The sequence below is a fragment of the Ruditapes philippinarum genome, unplaced genomic scaffold (genome assembly GCF_026571515.1).
Source record: "Ruditapes philippinarum isolate M1 unplaced genomic scaffold, ASM2657151v2 ctg6056_1_1_1_1, whole genome shotgun sequence".
Lineage (NCBI taxonomy): Eukaryota > Metazoa > Mollusca > Bivalvia > Venerida > Veneridae > Ruditapes > Ruditapes philippinarum.
Genome location: NW_026852489.1, coordinates 35,276 through 49,316, shown reverse-complemented (window position 1 = coordinate 49,316; position 14,041 = coordinate 35,276). Strand labels below are relative to the sequence as shown.

Here is a 14,041-nt window from a genome sequence, read left to right as displayed (position 1 = left end):
GAAGGGGGGTAAGTGATAATTAAAAAACTTTATTTCCAAACTTTCATTACCAGGTTACATGTGATAATTGCAACACTCAATCTTCAAAAACAAATAGAATTTGAATGTATATTTCGTATGTGCGCGGTCTTTAACTACAGTTCATGGCATGTGTGGTAAGAAAATGATTCTGAAGAGGATATATATAAATACAATGTAAATCTATTTTCTTTATTAACATTTATAAATGAAATTGAAAATATACAACTAAATTTGTAAAGTCCTTTCTTTGAAAAATAATGAAAATAAACATGTGATAAATAAATCATTTGACGTGAATTGTCAAGGATAACTATGAAAAAAATCTGTTTCAAAATAAAAAATAATTTTATAAAACAGCTGTTCTGCATGCCAATAAAAGTTTATTCCTTGCCAATCTAATGAATTCATCTATATATGAATGTTTGTCTAGAATGATCTGAAAATATATTTAATACACTAATTAGAAGAATATTTACTATATTTATACTAATATACAGGTAATCAAATAAAAAATGTACAAATCATTTGAAAATAATTCATAGAAATAAAGACACATTTAAAACATGAATTTCTTTAAAAAAAATTTTAGCAATCAAAAAACATTTTTTTGCAATGCCACCATTAAACCATGTAAAAAATAATGATCTTATTCTGAATCGCGGTAATAATTCGTACTTGAAGTAAAAGGGCGCCAAAGTGTAGAGAGTATGTCTAAACAATAGGCGAATATTTTTTAAATTAGGTACTTTTTAACTAAGCGTTGCAGCGTTCTATCGGCATATTTTCATATATTAATACTTTAGCGACACAAAATAATACTGTATTAATACATTCATATGTGTATAATTTTTCACAAAGCTGCAATAACCCCACATACTCTTGTGAAAATCTGTCATATTTCGCACTCTGCGCGTTCCGCCATCTCATTCTGTCCACCTTTATCCTATTCCGCGCATACGCGCGACGGGACTTTAAGCTAAACGATAGTGTCCGATCCTTGTAATATAAATCTGTGATCAATGTAATCGTTCAATTAGTTATAGAATCTGATCATAGACTGTTAGCTGATTTCTCTAAAGTATAAATCAATATGGTGCCCCAAAACACGTCATTTCTTATATAATCACGAATGTTTGCAGAATGTTGTTATCATCTTATACAAAGCGAAATAATGTAAATTGGATTTGTATGCAGTGAATGAAATGTAATGCTTGTTTTAACAATTTAGAATAGAAATAGGCTGCACAACAAGTAAGCACTGAATATATACATGTATTAATGTACTGTGCAATTGATGAAATAGCTGTAATGTTTAAACCTAGATAAATTCATTGTTATATTCAGCTAAGGGTATAGTCGTGTCAAAACTGCTGGCACATTTGACACCTCCCTAGGACCAGATTAATGTTCGATTCTGATGTTAAATGGTATTTAAAAAACTGTTGTTTGGACATAAGTAAGTGAACGAAACATGCCGATTTGATGTAATATATCATCAGATAATATACGCCTTGCAGAATCTTAGGTCAATTTCAGGTCATTCATGTTTTCTTTTTTGGGGCAGAAAGCTGTGAACTGATAAGCCCCTAGAACAAGTTTAAGGAGAAGTTATTTCACAATAATCATACATTAATAGTTAAATTAAGCAGTAGTTATTAGCAAAATACATCATGTTATAGATATTTGTGAATTATTTTGTCGTTGTTGTTGTGGGTGGTTAATTTGTTGTTGTTGTTTTTGTGTGTAAAAATAAAGGATAATTATGACCTATACTGTGTCGGTGTGACAACTAAAACCCAATCAAAAACAGTATGCATTACACGTTTTATAACGTGACTAATTGTTTTGCCTCATGATCATTACTATGTTTCATGACAGAATTGATTATGAAGTGACTGGTGGGTCTGGTTATTTTGTCATTCCACATAGTAAATTAATTGTTGGCAAAAAAAATTGACGTTAGGCATTAATTTCTTGACAGGCTTTTCTACAGAAGTCCAAATATATTAAATGACTATGCTATGCATTGCATTTCCAAAATCAGAGAATATGTTTGGATAGGTGTTTGAGTTGCAGTTGTAAAAAGTTGCCCCATACTTCACTTTAGTGTTGCTATATTTTTCTTGTCCTTCGCGACCGAGGGGGGGGGCCTCCTCCGGAAAATTTGCTTTTAAAGATGCTAAATCCTGCATTTTGGTGCATTCTGGTACAATTTTTAGGTACTGTCTGACCTGCTTTTTTATTGGGAAGATTTGCTCAGACGCTGAAATTGAACAGAAAAATCAAATTTTAACTTGTGCATTTTGGTGCATTTTGGTACAATTTTTAGGTACTGTCTGACCTGCTTTTTTATTGGGAAGATTTGCTCAGACACTGAAATTGAACCAGGGCTTTTTTTCACAGTTTGGGGAAGCAGCCCAGCCCTTAATTTTGGGGAAAAATTACATGGTATATTTTCAAAAGGGGAAGAAAAAACTTAATGTAAATTCAATTTTTGGGGAAAACTGCATGATTTTAAAGAAATTTTCTTTGGGGAAGCAGCCCAATACCGGCCCCTGCTATAGAAGGTAAAAAGGCCCTGTGAACAGAAAAATCAAATTTTAACTCAGTTTAATGTACATTTTATATCAACTAAAAACAATCATCAGAGCCTGATTTGAGGCCGGAATCTGAGTCATCCATGGCTAATGCATGAGGGGCATTTTGATAGTCATCTGCTTCAGATACAGCTTTCTGTGTCTCAACCTCAACATTGGCTCTCTACTGTGATATTGGTAATATTCATATATAACTATATTGATTCTTTTCTAATGTATAATTTTTGAATATCAAATTCTTTTAGTGATCTGTTATGACTTTGGATCATTTACACAGGGTTCTCGGTGACGCTTATTTCGGCGTCCCGGTACGCATGTTTATTACAGCTGGACGCAAATATTTCAGAGCAAGGATTTAATTCTATACATTATCTAGAGGGTTTATACAGTATCTTATTATATTAATACTAGCATATTTACTGTATTAAAGGATTGTACAAATATTTTATAAATGTCATGATCTATTACTCATATTTTGCAAAATATCAATTCTACAAAATTATGATAAAAACAATGGCAATAAGTTTTGAAAGAAATATTTCATATTTTGATTTTTATAGTAAAGCAAATCAGAATGGTTTCAAACGCCATTGTAGAAAAAAATGAATCTAAAAATCATCTCACCTTTAATACAAAAGGTGAGAAAATGCTTCGGTTTCTCAAAGGCAAAGAATTAAACAAAGCAACATGTAGGTTATGCTTTGCCGGCGTGTCATGTCCGAAGTCGGTAAGTTAGTACAACAAACTTATTGCAAGCAGTGCTTCAGTTTAACAGGTACAAGCTGTGGAGAAATACATGAAAAGAAAGAAGTATACTGATGATAATGTGTTAAAAAAGCCTAGTTTTAATTTGAGAAAGTCAGATTTGTAAAGTATTAGATTGCTAGTCACATTATTGTTTATTAGATTAAAATTGTTTTACAATAAATAAGCAGAATTGTCAAGTAAAGACAAAATAGTAATCACACATGAATTGAATCGAAAAAAAATTGAATTGGGGTGTCTGAAGTGGAAATTGAATTGAACATTTGGTGTATCGTTGCAGCCCTAACTTACACAACTTGTCCCATAATAGTGAACTGTTTGGGTGAAAGTGGTTTTGTCAAACTACCAGTTAACCTTGAATTAAATTTAATATGAAATTAGGCAAAGTTGGTTGAAATAATTTTTCATTATTTTTCAGTTTTACTTGGAACACCTCGACAAATATTATTGAGGTGAAAAGTTGCAATTGTTCCGTTACCTGAATACCTATTATCATTTAGTTTCATTGAAAATGGCAGTGCCCAACAAGATATGACACTGAAAATTTCACTGATAGATATAGAAATCTCTATAATTTTAAATTTGATTTCCTTTTAAATATACATGTGTACTCTATAGCCGGGTCCACAAAGTAGTTTGATTACCAATGTCATCTATAACAATTCATAACAAAAGACGGAACAAATGTATCAACTGATCTTGGGTAGAATCAGTTGGCTGTTGCCTCCAGCAGGCTAAACGTTAAAAAGAGCAACAAATATTCCTTTGCTTAATTTCATAATGATATTTTTTTCTGAAGACAATTAATTTTCAATTTTAATTACACATGGCACATTTTTAATTGAACTATGAACATGTACAGGTATATTCATTTCAGGGGCCTCAGCTAGCACCTTACAGGATATAAAAGTTGCGGAAAGTTGTGGGGGTTACACATACAATGACAGTGGATTGCCACTTTCAGTAGTCCGAAACAGATTCATCCACTGGTAAAAATGATCTTTCGATTAGATATTTACATATCATATACATTGTACATTCATTTTCTAACAAAGGTTTTTTAATTATAAAAGAATTCCAGTCATGAGCATTTTGTAAGTTCAAATGGCTTCATTTCATTATTTTAGTGTAATATATAATTATCCAGATATTAGTCATTTATTTTATGAAATTAAAATGGAGTAATTGTCTGTCGTTCTTTAGAAAATAAAAATAGTATGTCTTCTTGTATTTGTTAGGAAAGCCTGTAATGATGTCCTTGAACTTGAAGAGGAAAGCCTTGATCTTGACCTGTATGGATCAAAGGTCAAGTTCCATTTCCAGGATACAGCAATTCTTGGTGGAGTATCCATACATGAATCTCATGGATATGTTATTGTACTGGTGCCTACAGTAGCGAGTGTTCACAGGCTTATCTTTCCTCATCCAAACAAACTTCATAAAGGAGTAAGTATACTCAAAGTTCAGTAGTATCAGAAGTCTTATCATCATCAGCCATTTTGAAATAATATTTCTTAACTGGAAAAATGGGCCTCCATAATCAAGTGTCTCTAAGCCCAAGTGGGTTGGAATCCTAATAAAGGATTAGCAGTGATTTTTTTTCACGGAATTTCATTAAATCCCATGCCTTTAAAAATTGGGAAGAATGGAAAGAAACATTTTTATTATTATTTGATACTAGTATAACTTATCACATTTTAATAAAAGCCATATCTGCTTTGATGGGAATACAGCTTAAAATGAAGTAAGTTGGGATTAGTCATGGATTTTTTAAGGAATATTTAAGATTAAATGTGGAATTTCTGATGTGGGTGAAGATAAATGCTTTTTTTGGCTGTTTTATTCCCCATTTACTCATGTGGGGCAGATTTCAGTTTCTTGTGGAGAATAGGGCAATATTAATTGTGAGAAAAAAGGGAAATATAATATATGGGAAACATGGTAATGTATGTTGGGAACATGGTGATGTGGGTACTGGTTCCAGGATAATGACTAATTGTTGTGCACATTTTGTTCACTACATTAAGTAAATGACAAATCATTGTGCACATTTGTTCACTACAGTAAGTGATCATATGTCTTCATGTTAGAATGTACAAATATTGCACAATGATGTATTAAATGGTTTACACTGAAGTTTGAAATGACAGGACATGAAATATTTTTCTGAGATTTATGTACCATTTGATATAGGCCTGGAGTAAGTAAGAATTTCCAATTTTATGATTTTAGCCTTTCTGACCTCACTGGAGCTCTTGTAATTTCTTGCTTATCCTCAAAATTATAAAAAAAAATCTGTTGTATCACATTATATAAGCACATGATCCATATTTATTACAAATATTAACTTTTCTATATGAAATAAGTTAGTTGTATAAGTTACATTATACTGAAAGCTGTCAGATTTTACTGTTTTATCATGTTATAAAATATAGTCTAAGGTCTTTGATTTTAAATATTGATTTTATTTCAGGATTTACAGTATATACCTTCTGACCATCCACTACCTTCTATATTCTATGATGCTTCCATAGCAAAATGTATGGATACAAGGAACTCACATATGTTAAACCCTGGAGGGACGATAACTTCTCATTTCACTGCAGCAGCATCTTATTACACACAGGATGGCGAAGCCTTGTTTGCTCTAGCTAATAGTATAGGAAATATACTTCTTGTAAAGATGCCACCGCTTGATATACAAGGTAGGAGGTGGTCATCCTTTCTGTAATACATTTGAAAGATTTAAAGAAAAAAGATATATATTTAGAAGGAGAAAGGAAAATGTTGACAAGTTCGCCACTATTTCTACCAACTTTTGATGTAATAACTTGTCATTCAATTGATAGTCTCAAAAAATAAAAATTTCTTTGTTTATAATACACTTTAATAATTTATAGTACATGTACAATGTGTTTATATAAAAGAGGCAATACATTGTATATTTTAAGGTATTGTACAACAGTTTGAGTTGTGTCAGACATCAGTGATGCAGAAACTGTGGACAGGCTTGGTTCCTTCAGTTATGAGGTAAGAAATATATTGGGAGAATTTTTTTCATTTGAGTGAAATATGAATATATTTTCATGAAACATGATACAATTTCATATATTTCAACAGCGGGAATTAAGAAAAAACAAAAAATAACCTTATTTAATTTTACACTTGAGGAAAAACAATAATAAGAAATATAAGTTGTTTACGAAAACATTTGCCTCGCAGTTGCAATTGTACAGCATGCAGTAAACATTGATTAATTGTAGGTGCATGACATGGTTTAATACATTATCAGCACCATTCTGAACTCTCTTAAAAAACATAACCAGGTAATTTCTGATAATGAATTGAATAGCTTAAGCTACTGACTACTGACTTCAACAAAAAAAATCAGAGAATGTAGTCCAAAATATAGAATTATCCATATGAGTTTTGACTCTGCCAACTTTCATGTATAAAATCTTAAAAGTTCTTTTTAACTGTTTTTAAAAAAAAACTACACTGTGTATCTAGATAAAGATAATTATATGGCCTTTAAAGGCACTCTGCTGAGGTTTTTGACATGACAGTACTTTTTACTTTTTCAAAATTAATGCTCAATTTGATTTGATAAAAAAAAAACAACTGTGGATCCAGTGCAGACCAAGATAAGTTGGCACATTTGTGCCGTCTGATCATTCGCTCACTCCATTATTTCAGACCAATAATTCTAGTTGTGAAAAACCCAAAATTGAAAAGTATTGCAATGCCTTTCACTTAAACTAGGATAAGAAAAGCACAGAAGTACTATTTTCAATTTATTTCGGAGTTAATTTCTTAAAGCTTTATATCTGATGCAAAAATTATTGTTTGAATTTTTAAAAAAAAGTATACTTCCAAAATGCCTGTATGAAATAAACAATGGTAATTTATTGCATTAAAAACAAGCATAAAATCATTGCTAAATGGATAAAACCCTACTTAAAATAGCAAAATAATATTTTGTTCCAGAACATTTAATTCTGTTTAGGTACATTATTCATGTGTATTAAATAACAGAGAGACATTCTACGTTACAATTTTTTGGGAATCAACCATAAAATAATAGAACCAATATAATTTTACTGTTGATAAATGTTATTAAAATATTCCATAAGATATATTTATACCCTTTAATTATCTTTTGTATATCTTTCTGTTTTAAGAGCCTATGTTGTTCTATGTAAGGAATTCAAATTTTATGTTTTCAGACTTTTGGACCTCAGTGAAGTTTCTTTAAATAAATTGCATTAAAGTATGGATTTTATTCAGGTAACCAGCTAAATCCTAATAAGAAATATTGTTGAAAATGAAGACTTAATATTGTGTAATATTTCAGGAGTGGTCAGGAACCTCAACATACTGTATGTAGCCTGGTAATACAGGCTGTCAGGAATGAGGCGTGTATATTTGCCGTCTGTAAAGATCACAGGCTTCGAGTCTGGTCCTGTAAGGTATGCGGTTTTAAATCAATGCAGAAATAATCTTGTCTTTTTCAATATATTTTCTGTGAGAAAATGATAATTAAGTAAGTTGAAAATTTTTAACTCTTAGATATATGTAGTTGTTAATAGTAAATACCTGTTGGCTAAGTAGTTAAAGACACTATCTTGGAAATACATGCACATCACTGTTGTATGTTTGTATTTGGTGATAGGGATATATATTTTTTCTAGTAAAGGTTTAATATAATATGTATTTTTGTCCTTAACTTGAAAAGCTGACAAGTTACCATATGATTTTATAGATTATATCTTTAATTAATGCCTATTGTGGGACAAACACTGAACTTCAATTTCTAATCTATTCATTTTTTGGCACACTAATTATGTTTCATTTGGAAGAAACTTTGCTTATCTTCCTTTGCACTTGCCTGTCAGTCAGTTTGTAGACCAGACATTGTTCGGTCATTAACAAAAAATGCTGTCGCCTACAGTGTTCATCATGGTAAACACAGTTATTTGATTGCCATTAGTGGGACATATACAGTAAACACAGTTACATGATTGCCATTAGTGGGACATACACAGTAAATACAGTAAAGTGATTGCCATTAGTGGGACATGTACAGTAAAACAGTTATTTGATTGACATTAGTGGGACATACACAGTAAATAGTTATGTGATTGCCATTAGTGGGACATGTACAGTAAAACAGTTATTTGATTGCCATGAGTAGGACATGTACAGTAAAACAGTTATTTGATTGTCATTAGTGGGACATATACAGTAAACACAGTTATTTGATTGCCATTAGTGGGACATACACAGTAAATACAGTAAAGTGATTGCCATTAGTGGGACATGTACAGTAAAACAGTTATTTGATTGTCATTAGTGGGACATATACAGTAAACACAGTTACATGATTGCCATTAGTGGGACATACACAGTAAATAGTTATGTGATTGCCATTAGTGGGACATGTACAGTAAAACAGTTATTTGATTGCCATTAGTAGGACATATACAGTAAACACAGTTTCATGATTGCCATTAGTTGGACATACACAGTAAATACAGTTATGTGATTGCCATTAGTGGGACATGTACAGTAAAACAGTTATTTGATTGTCATTAGTGGGACATATACAGTAAACACAGTTATTTGATTGACATTAGTGGGACATAAACAGTAAACACAGTTATTTGATTGACATTAGTGGGACATACACAGTAAACACAGTTATTTGATTGCCATTAGTGGGACATATACAGTAAACACAGTTTTATGATTGCCATTAGTGGGACATACACAGTAAATACAGTTATGTGATTGCCATTAGTGGGACATACACAGTAAACACAGTTATTTGATGGCCATAAGTGGGACATACATATTTCACTGACATTGTTTGTACACTATGTATATTGAAAATTTTTGTTGCAGACGCATGAATGTATGGTAATTACAAATCTCCTCGACTTCGCAACTGATGTTGGCCATGCTGCATCTTTGTCTCCTGCAGGTAAATATTTTCATTCAACATTAAATATAGATTTGTACTAAAATAAGACCAAAAAACTAAAATAAAACATAAAAAAACTACAATAAAGCACAATATTTTCATATAAAACTGTTAAATGTCAATGTAGATTTAGATATGCTTTGCGAAAAAATGTAATGTGGTAATGTGCATTTTAAATGTATTCTTCTTTAATTGTACATATATACAAACCAAATCTTGGCAAAGCTTTAGAGGCTAACAATGTGTTTTGTAATGAAACAATGTGTTTATATAGTTGAACATTGTGTTGTATTTATATTGATTATCAACGTGGTTGTGAAGTTTAACCACATGTTTATGTAGTTTAATGATGTATTTATATAGGTTAACAATGTATTTATATAGGTTAACCATGTGTTTATGTAGTTAAATAATGTGTATGGGTAGTTTAACATTGTGTTTATGTAGTTGAACAATGTGTATATACAGTTTTAGAATGTGTTTATATAGTTAAACATTTAATCAGTAAGTATTACTGTTTAACAGGATCTGGACATACAATACGTAAACTGATCAGTACAAATATGGCTGATGTCAAGCTTGGTGTTCATCTTAACTTTACAAACTCTAATCAGGTATGTACTCTTACTTTGCAGGGCCGGCAAAATCAATTGTCCGAGTTGCCCGAGTCGTAAAATTGTAGGTCCGGGCAAGTAAAATTATGCAGTTTACTTGTCTGTGGACAAATAAATTTCGGCGGCTAAAAAAGGAATTCTGAAGAAAAAAATCTAGTTCTTTTCTAATAGATCTAAATCAGAAGGAAAATCACACATTTAATACGAAAACTAGCGTGTGAAGTGTGGTGTCTGTCATGAGGGCATTCCGTGCATATTAGGGTGTTACTATTTTAAGTGTTTAAATAAATAGCGACCAACCAGGCTTGGGGTTTTCCTTACGTCATGCAGTTACTGCATGCGCGCGGCAATTAACTTGGGGTACATGTTTGTTTTGGTTTATGACTGCCGACTTAGCCTCTGCAATAAAATATTTTCGGTAGCAACGGGGTTCTGCCATAAAATTGAATTGGAAGCTGTGGTCTTTTCAATCGCATTTATTGTTTAGATAGCGGACACAGCATCAATCTCGCAACAATTGTCTTTGAAATACCGCTGTGTAGAATGAAATTTAAATACATTGTATAGCTTTTCCAGGTCATTCGGGAATATTTACGCTCATATTGGCAATTTGACTGCTTGAATTTATGTGGACAAAGTCATTTTATAATTTATTTTATGTAAAGATTTCTTGTGAAAATGCCTTTGTTTTTGAATGTCTAATACTGGTGTTAATGTATACATGTCAGTTTCATCGTCGCCGATGGTAATGATGTCAAAATTTTCACAATTCATCTGCTGCAACCAAGCGTATATACGTATATGATATTACATTCTGTGGCAATCATAATTATATCGTTAAAAAAAGCCAGATGTCATCAATTTGACAAATCTAACTCAAGAGTACATATGATTTTTTAAAAGGATTCAAATCATTGAAATGAATATTATATAGATGAATAGAATAAGGAGTGAATAAATAAGAAATGATACCAGAGTGCAAAACAATGAAGAAAATATTTTAGAGCAATTTGGGTGCAAGGAAAAACTGAAAAAGTGCTGGCAAAAGACCAATGCTCCTTCCAGTAAAATATACACACATTTGTCCATCACTGTCGTTCTACTTTAATCTACTGCCGTTGACATTTTATAAATATATTATATTACAATCATAATATATTATATTATTAAACATGGCATAGAATGTTTAATAAAATTGAAAGAAAGTTCATAATCATATTGCTCTTTTTATTGACATTTGCAGTAAATATTTAATATAAATACGGACAAGTGAACATTGAGTACGGACAAGTAAATTTCTTAGGTTACTTGTCCGTGGACAAGTACACTTTTGTGAGATTTTGCCGGCCCTGCTTTGTGTGTTTTAGTTTTATTTTAGCTCAGCGCCAATAATTACATATGTCCGAGATCTTGGCATCTGCAAAGTCGCATCTGGGACACCTTTTTTCATGCTGGTCTTCCTTAACCTATTCTTCGTTGGTTGGTGGAGGTATGGCCATACTGCCAAGGCATCATGTGTCTTGATGGCAACAAACAAAAACGACTTGTGTGAGCACCACCCTCCTGAGTTAGTCATAACAGGTCAACCAATCATCTTTGGTACTTGAGACCACTTGACCTTGACCTGCCATGTGCCTTCTCCGCGGCGTGCACTCCTTGGGAGGAATCTGGAGAAGATGTACACTTACAACAATCAATAATTTATACAAGTTGATAATTAATCCTCCAGAAAATGCTGGAAATAAAATTTGAATAGTAAAGACATTGCCACCGGTCTATTACTAGGTCAGCAAGCTTATTCTGTATAGTTTGACCAAGCTTTATACTGTTCTTAGTCCAGCTTCTTTATTTCATTATGACATTTGAAATATTGATGTCTTGACAATTAAATAAGTTGTTTTATAATCAAGACTGAAGGAGACTTTTTTCAGAAAATTGAAATAATTAACAATTACAAGATAGTTGTAGTTTGAAATCTCTGAAATATTTCTTTAAAAAAAAACACACCGAAAAACAACAAAAAAAAGAAAGATTTTTTTTGTTGCAAGTTCACTCTTTGAATGAATAGAATTCTGTTGTTTTGATATATATTTGAAGACTATTTGAATTATTTATTTTCAGTTTTGTATCCTGCAACCACAGGTCTCTTCCAGTAGGCTACAGATAAGCCATCGGGCATCTGTGTTTGGTCCAGAGGTATGCTCATTGATTTCTATGCTTAACAGAAATAACCTGATATTTTGTATTTAATTAAAGTGAACTGCATAGACTTGAGATTTTTATGGGAAGAAAATCTCTAAAAAAAAGTGTGATGAAAATGTTGAAAAGTGAACAGAATATTCAACATATGTATGTTTTATGTTTGTTTCATAATATTTAACAATAAATATCGTTAATTACAGATTTATTGTACTTAACTATGTATGTATATATGTCTGTGTTTGCCTACTTATATGTATATCTTGTGTTGCAGGATGATTTGATTGACTTTTGTATGAGCAGTACAACACTAGTTACATTGTGGACAAGTTCAGAGGGAACACCTGTTGTTAGAACTCTAACATTTGGGTATAAATATTTTAAATACTTCTTTAATATATATATTTATTGAAGGTATATTGAATTAATATGATGACGAAAAATCTTTAAGCTTGTCTATTACATTTATATAACAGGGAGAACTACCTACTCACTGGGGCTTCAGTGTCTGTGTCACACTTCTGGTTAAGTTTTTCATACCAGCCCACTTATTTCCTATATTGTTCTTGATATTGCTTTGAAACTTTGTATACATGTTAGTGATCATCAGCCCCACTTCCAGGCTAGAACTTGTAAAAGTCCAGCACACTATATTAAGAACAGCTCTAGGAGTTTTGAGCTAAAATTGTTTAATGATGACAAAATAATTCTTATTCTATGTTTGTATAAAAGATATTTCCAGTCTTGGTCCACAGAGTTTGATTTCTGGATGTATGGGCATCTATATCCTATGGACTCATTTCTAATTTCATAGAAGAAATTATTACAGCATTAATATAAAGATTTATGGTTCTGTCTGGGTTTGTGTTTACTCTTAAAGTCAGGGAAAAATTACAAAAAAAAAATCACAAAACTAGCTTGCTTTTATCTGTGTAACTTGAAAGTGAATATTTGTATTACAGTGATGAAGGTCCAGGCCCATGGATGGAAGTGTTGTTACAGCCGGCTGAGGTTGCAGATTTGAACATACCACCACATAGAGATCCTCGAGAGGTGTATCTAGAGAGGTTGTTTCAACCTGGTCGCTTTAGTAAACAAGACATTAGGAGAGCTCTTAGTGTAAGTTCGCCGGGGGATATATGTCTGACAAACTGACACCATTACATCCTAGGCAGGAATGTAAAACATTTTTTGGGACTTTTTTCTCTGGGTTGAAACTGCAAATTCCTCATGTGACTAAGATACAATTGTATCACTTTTGATTTGAATCTTTTTTATCTAAATATAATGGAAATAGTAAATTCATATTCTGTATGATTATTGCTCTGTTGTACTAATTTTTATTAAACTATAACCTTTTAGTTATATTATTATTTGACTGGATGTACAGTTGCAGGTATACAGTCAAGCTCTGGATCCAAATGTAACTGGAGAAATGGCACTTGGTGTAAATACATTGAAACAAGATGTCACTATTGCTGTGGAAACTGAGGTTAGTTGATGTTGCTTTATTTGCAGAAATGTGTAAAGACTTTGGAGTAATCATTCTTCTGTGGTGGAATTTTAAAATCTTTTTCCCCCCTTATTTGGTCACAAATATGTTCTTTTGCTTATTTATTTAATCAACAAATAGTGCTGTATAAATATGCATATAAAATGTGACTTGAAAAAGAACCAACAAAAAATGAAAAGTATAAAAATAAGTTTTTCTCTGGTAAATAATTGTACACGTTTCCCAATAAAAAAAATCAGATATGAATAACAGCAATTGTAAATATTTCTCTATATATTACTGTCATACTGCCAGCCCGCATAGCTCAATTGGTTTGAATGCGAGACTTGTAATCTTAACTTTGTGGGTT

At 31.8% G+C, this 14,041-nt stretch overlaps 1 protein-coding gene across 1 annotated transcript in view; it reads left to right on the top strand.

Annotated features, from left to right (window-relative positions):
• The window catches only part of LOC132714790 (nuclear pore complex protein Nup160-like), a 40,756-nt gene that overhangs the window by 3,473 nt on the left and 23,242 nt on the right, over positions 1–14,041 (top strand). Inside the window, exons 2-12 of the mRNA XM_060697717.1 lie at positions 4,261–4,372; positions 4,622–4,829; positions 5,857–6,088; positions 6,335–6,413; positions 7,738–7,852; positions 9,288–9,366; positions 9,892–9,980; positions 12,102–12,176; positions 12,454–12,548; positions 13,142–13,298; positions 13,570–13,671. Of these exons, the coding sequence (XP_060553700.1) occupies positions 4,261–4,372; positions 4,622–4,829; positions 5,857–6,088; positions 6,335–6,413; positions 7,738–7,852; positions 9,288–9,366; positions 9,892–9,980; positions 12,102–12,176; positions 12,454–12,548; positions 13,142–13,298; positions 13,570–13,671 (1,343 nt within the window). The remainder of the gene's footprint in view (positions 1–4,260; positions 4,373–4,621; positions 4,830–5,856; positions 6,089–6,334; positions 6,414–7,737; positions 7,853–9,287; positions 9,367–9,891; positions 9,981–12,101; positions 12,177–12,453; positions 12,549–13,141; positions 13,299–13,569; positions 13,672–14,041) is intronic.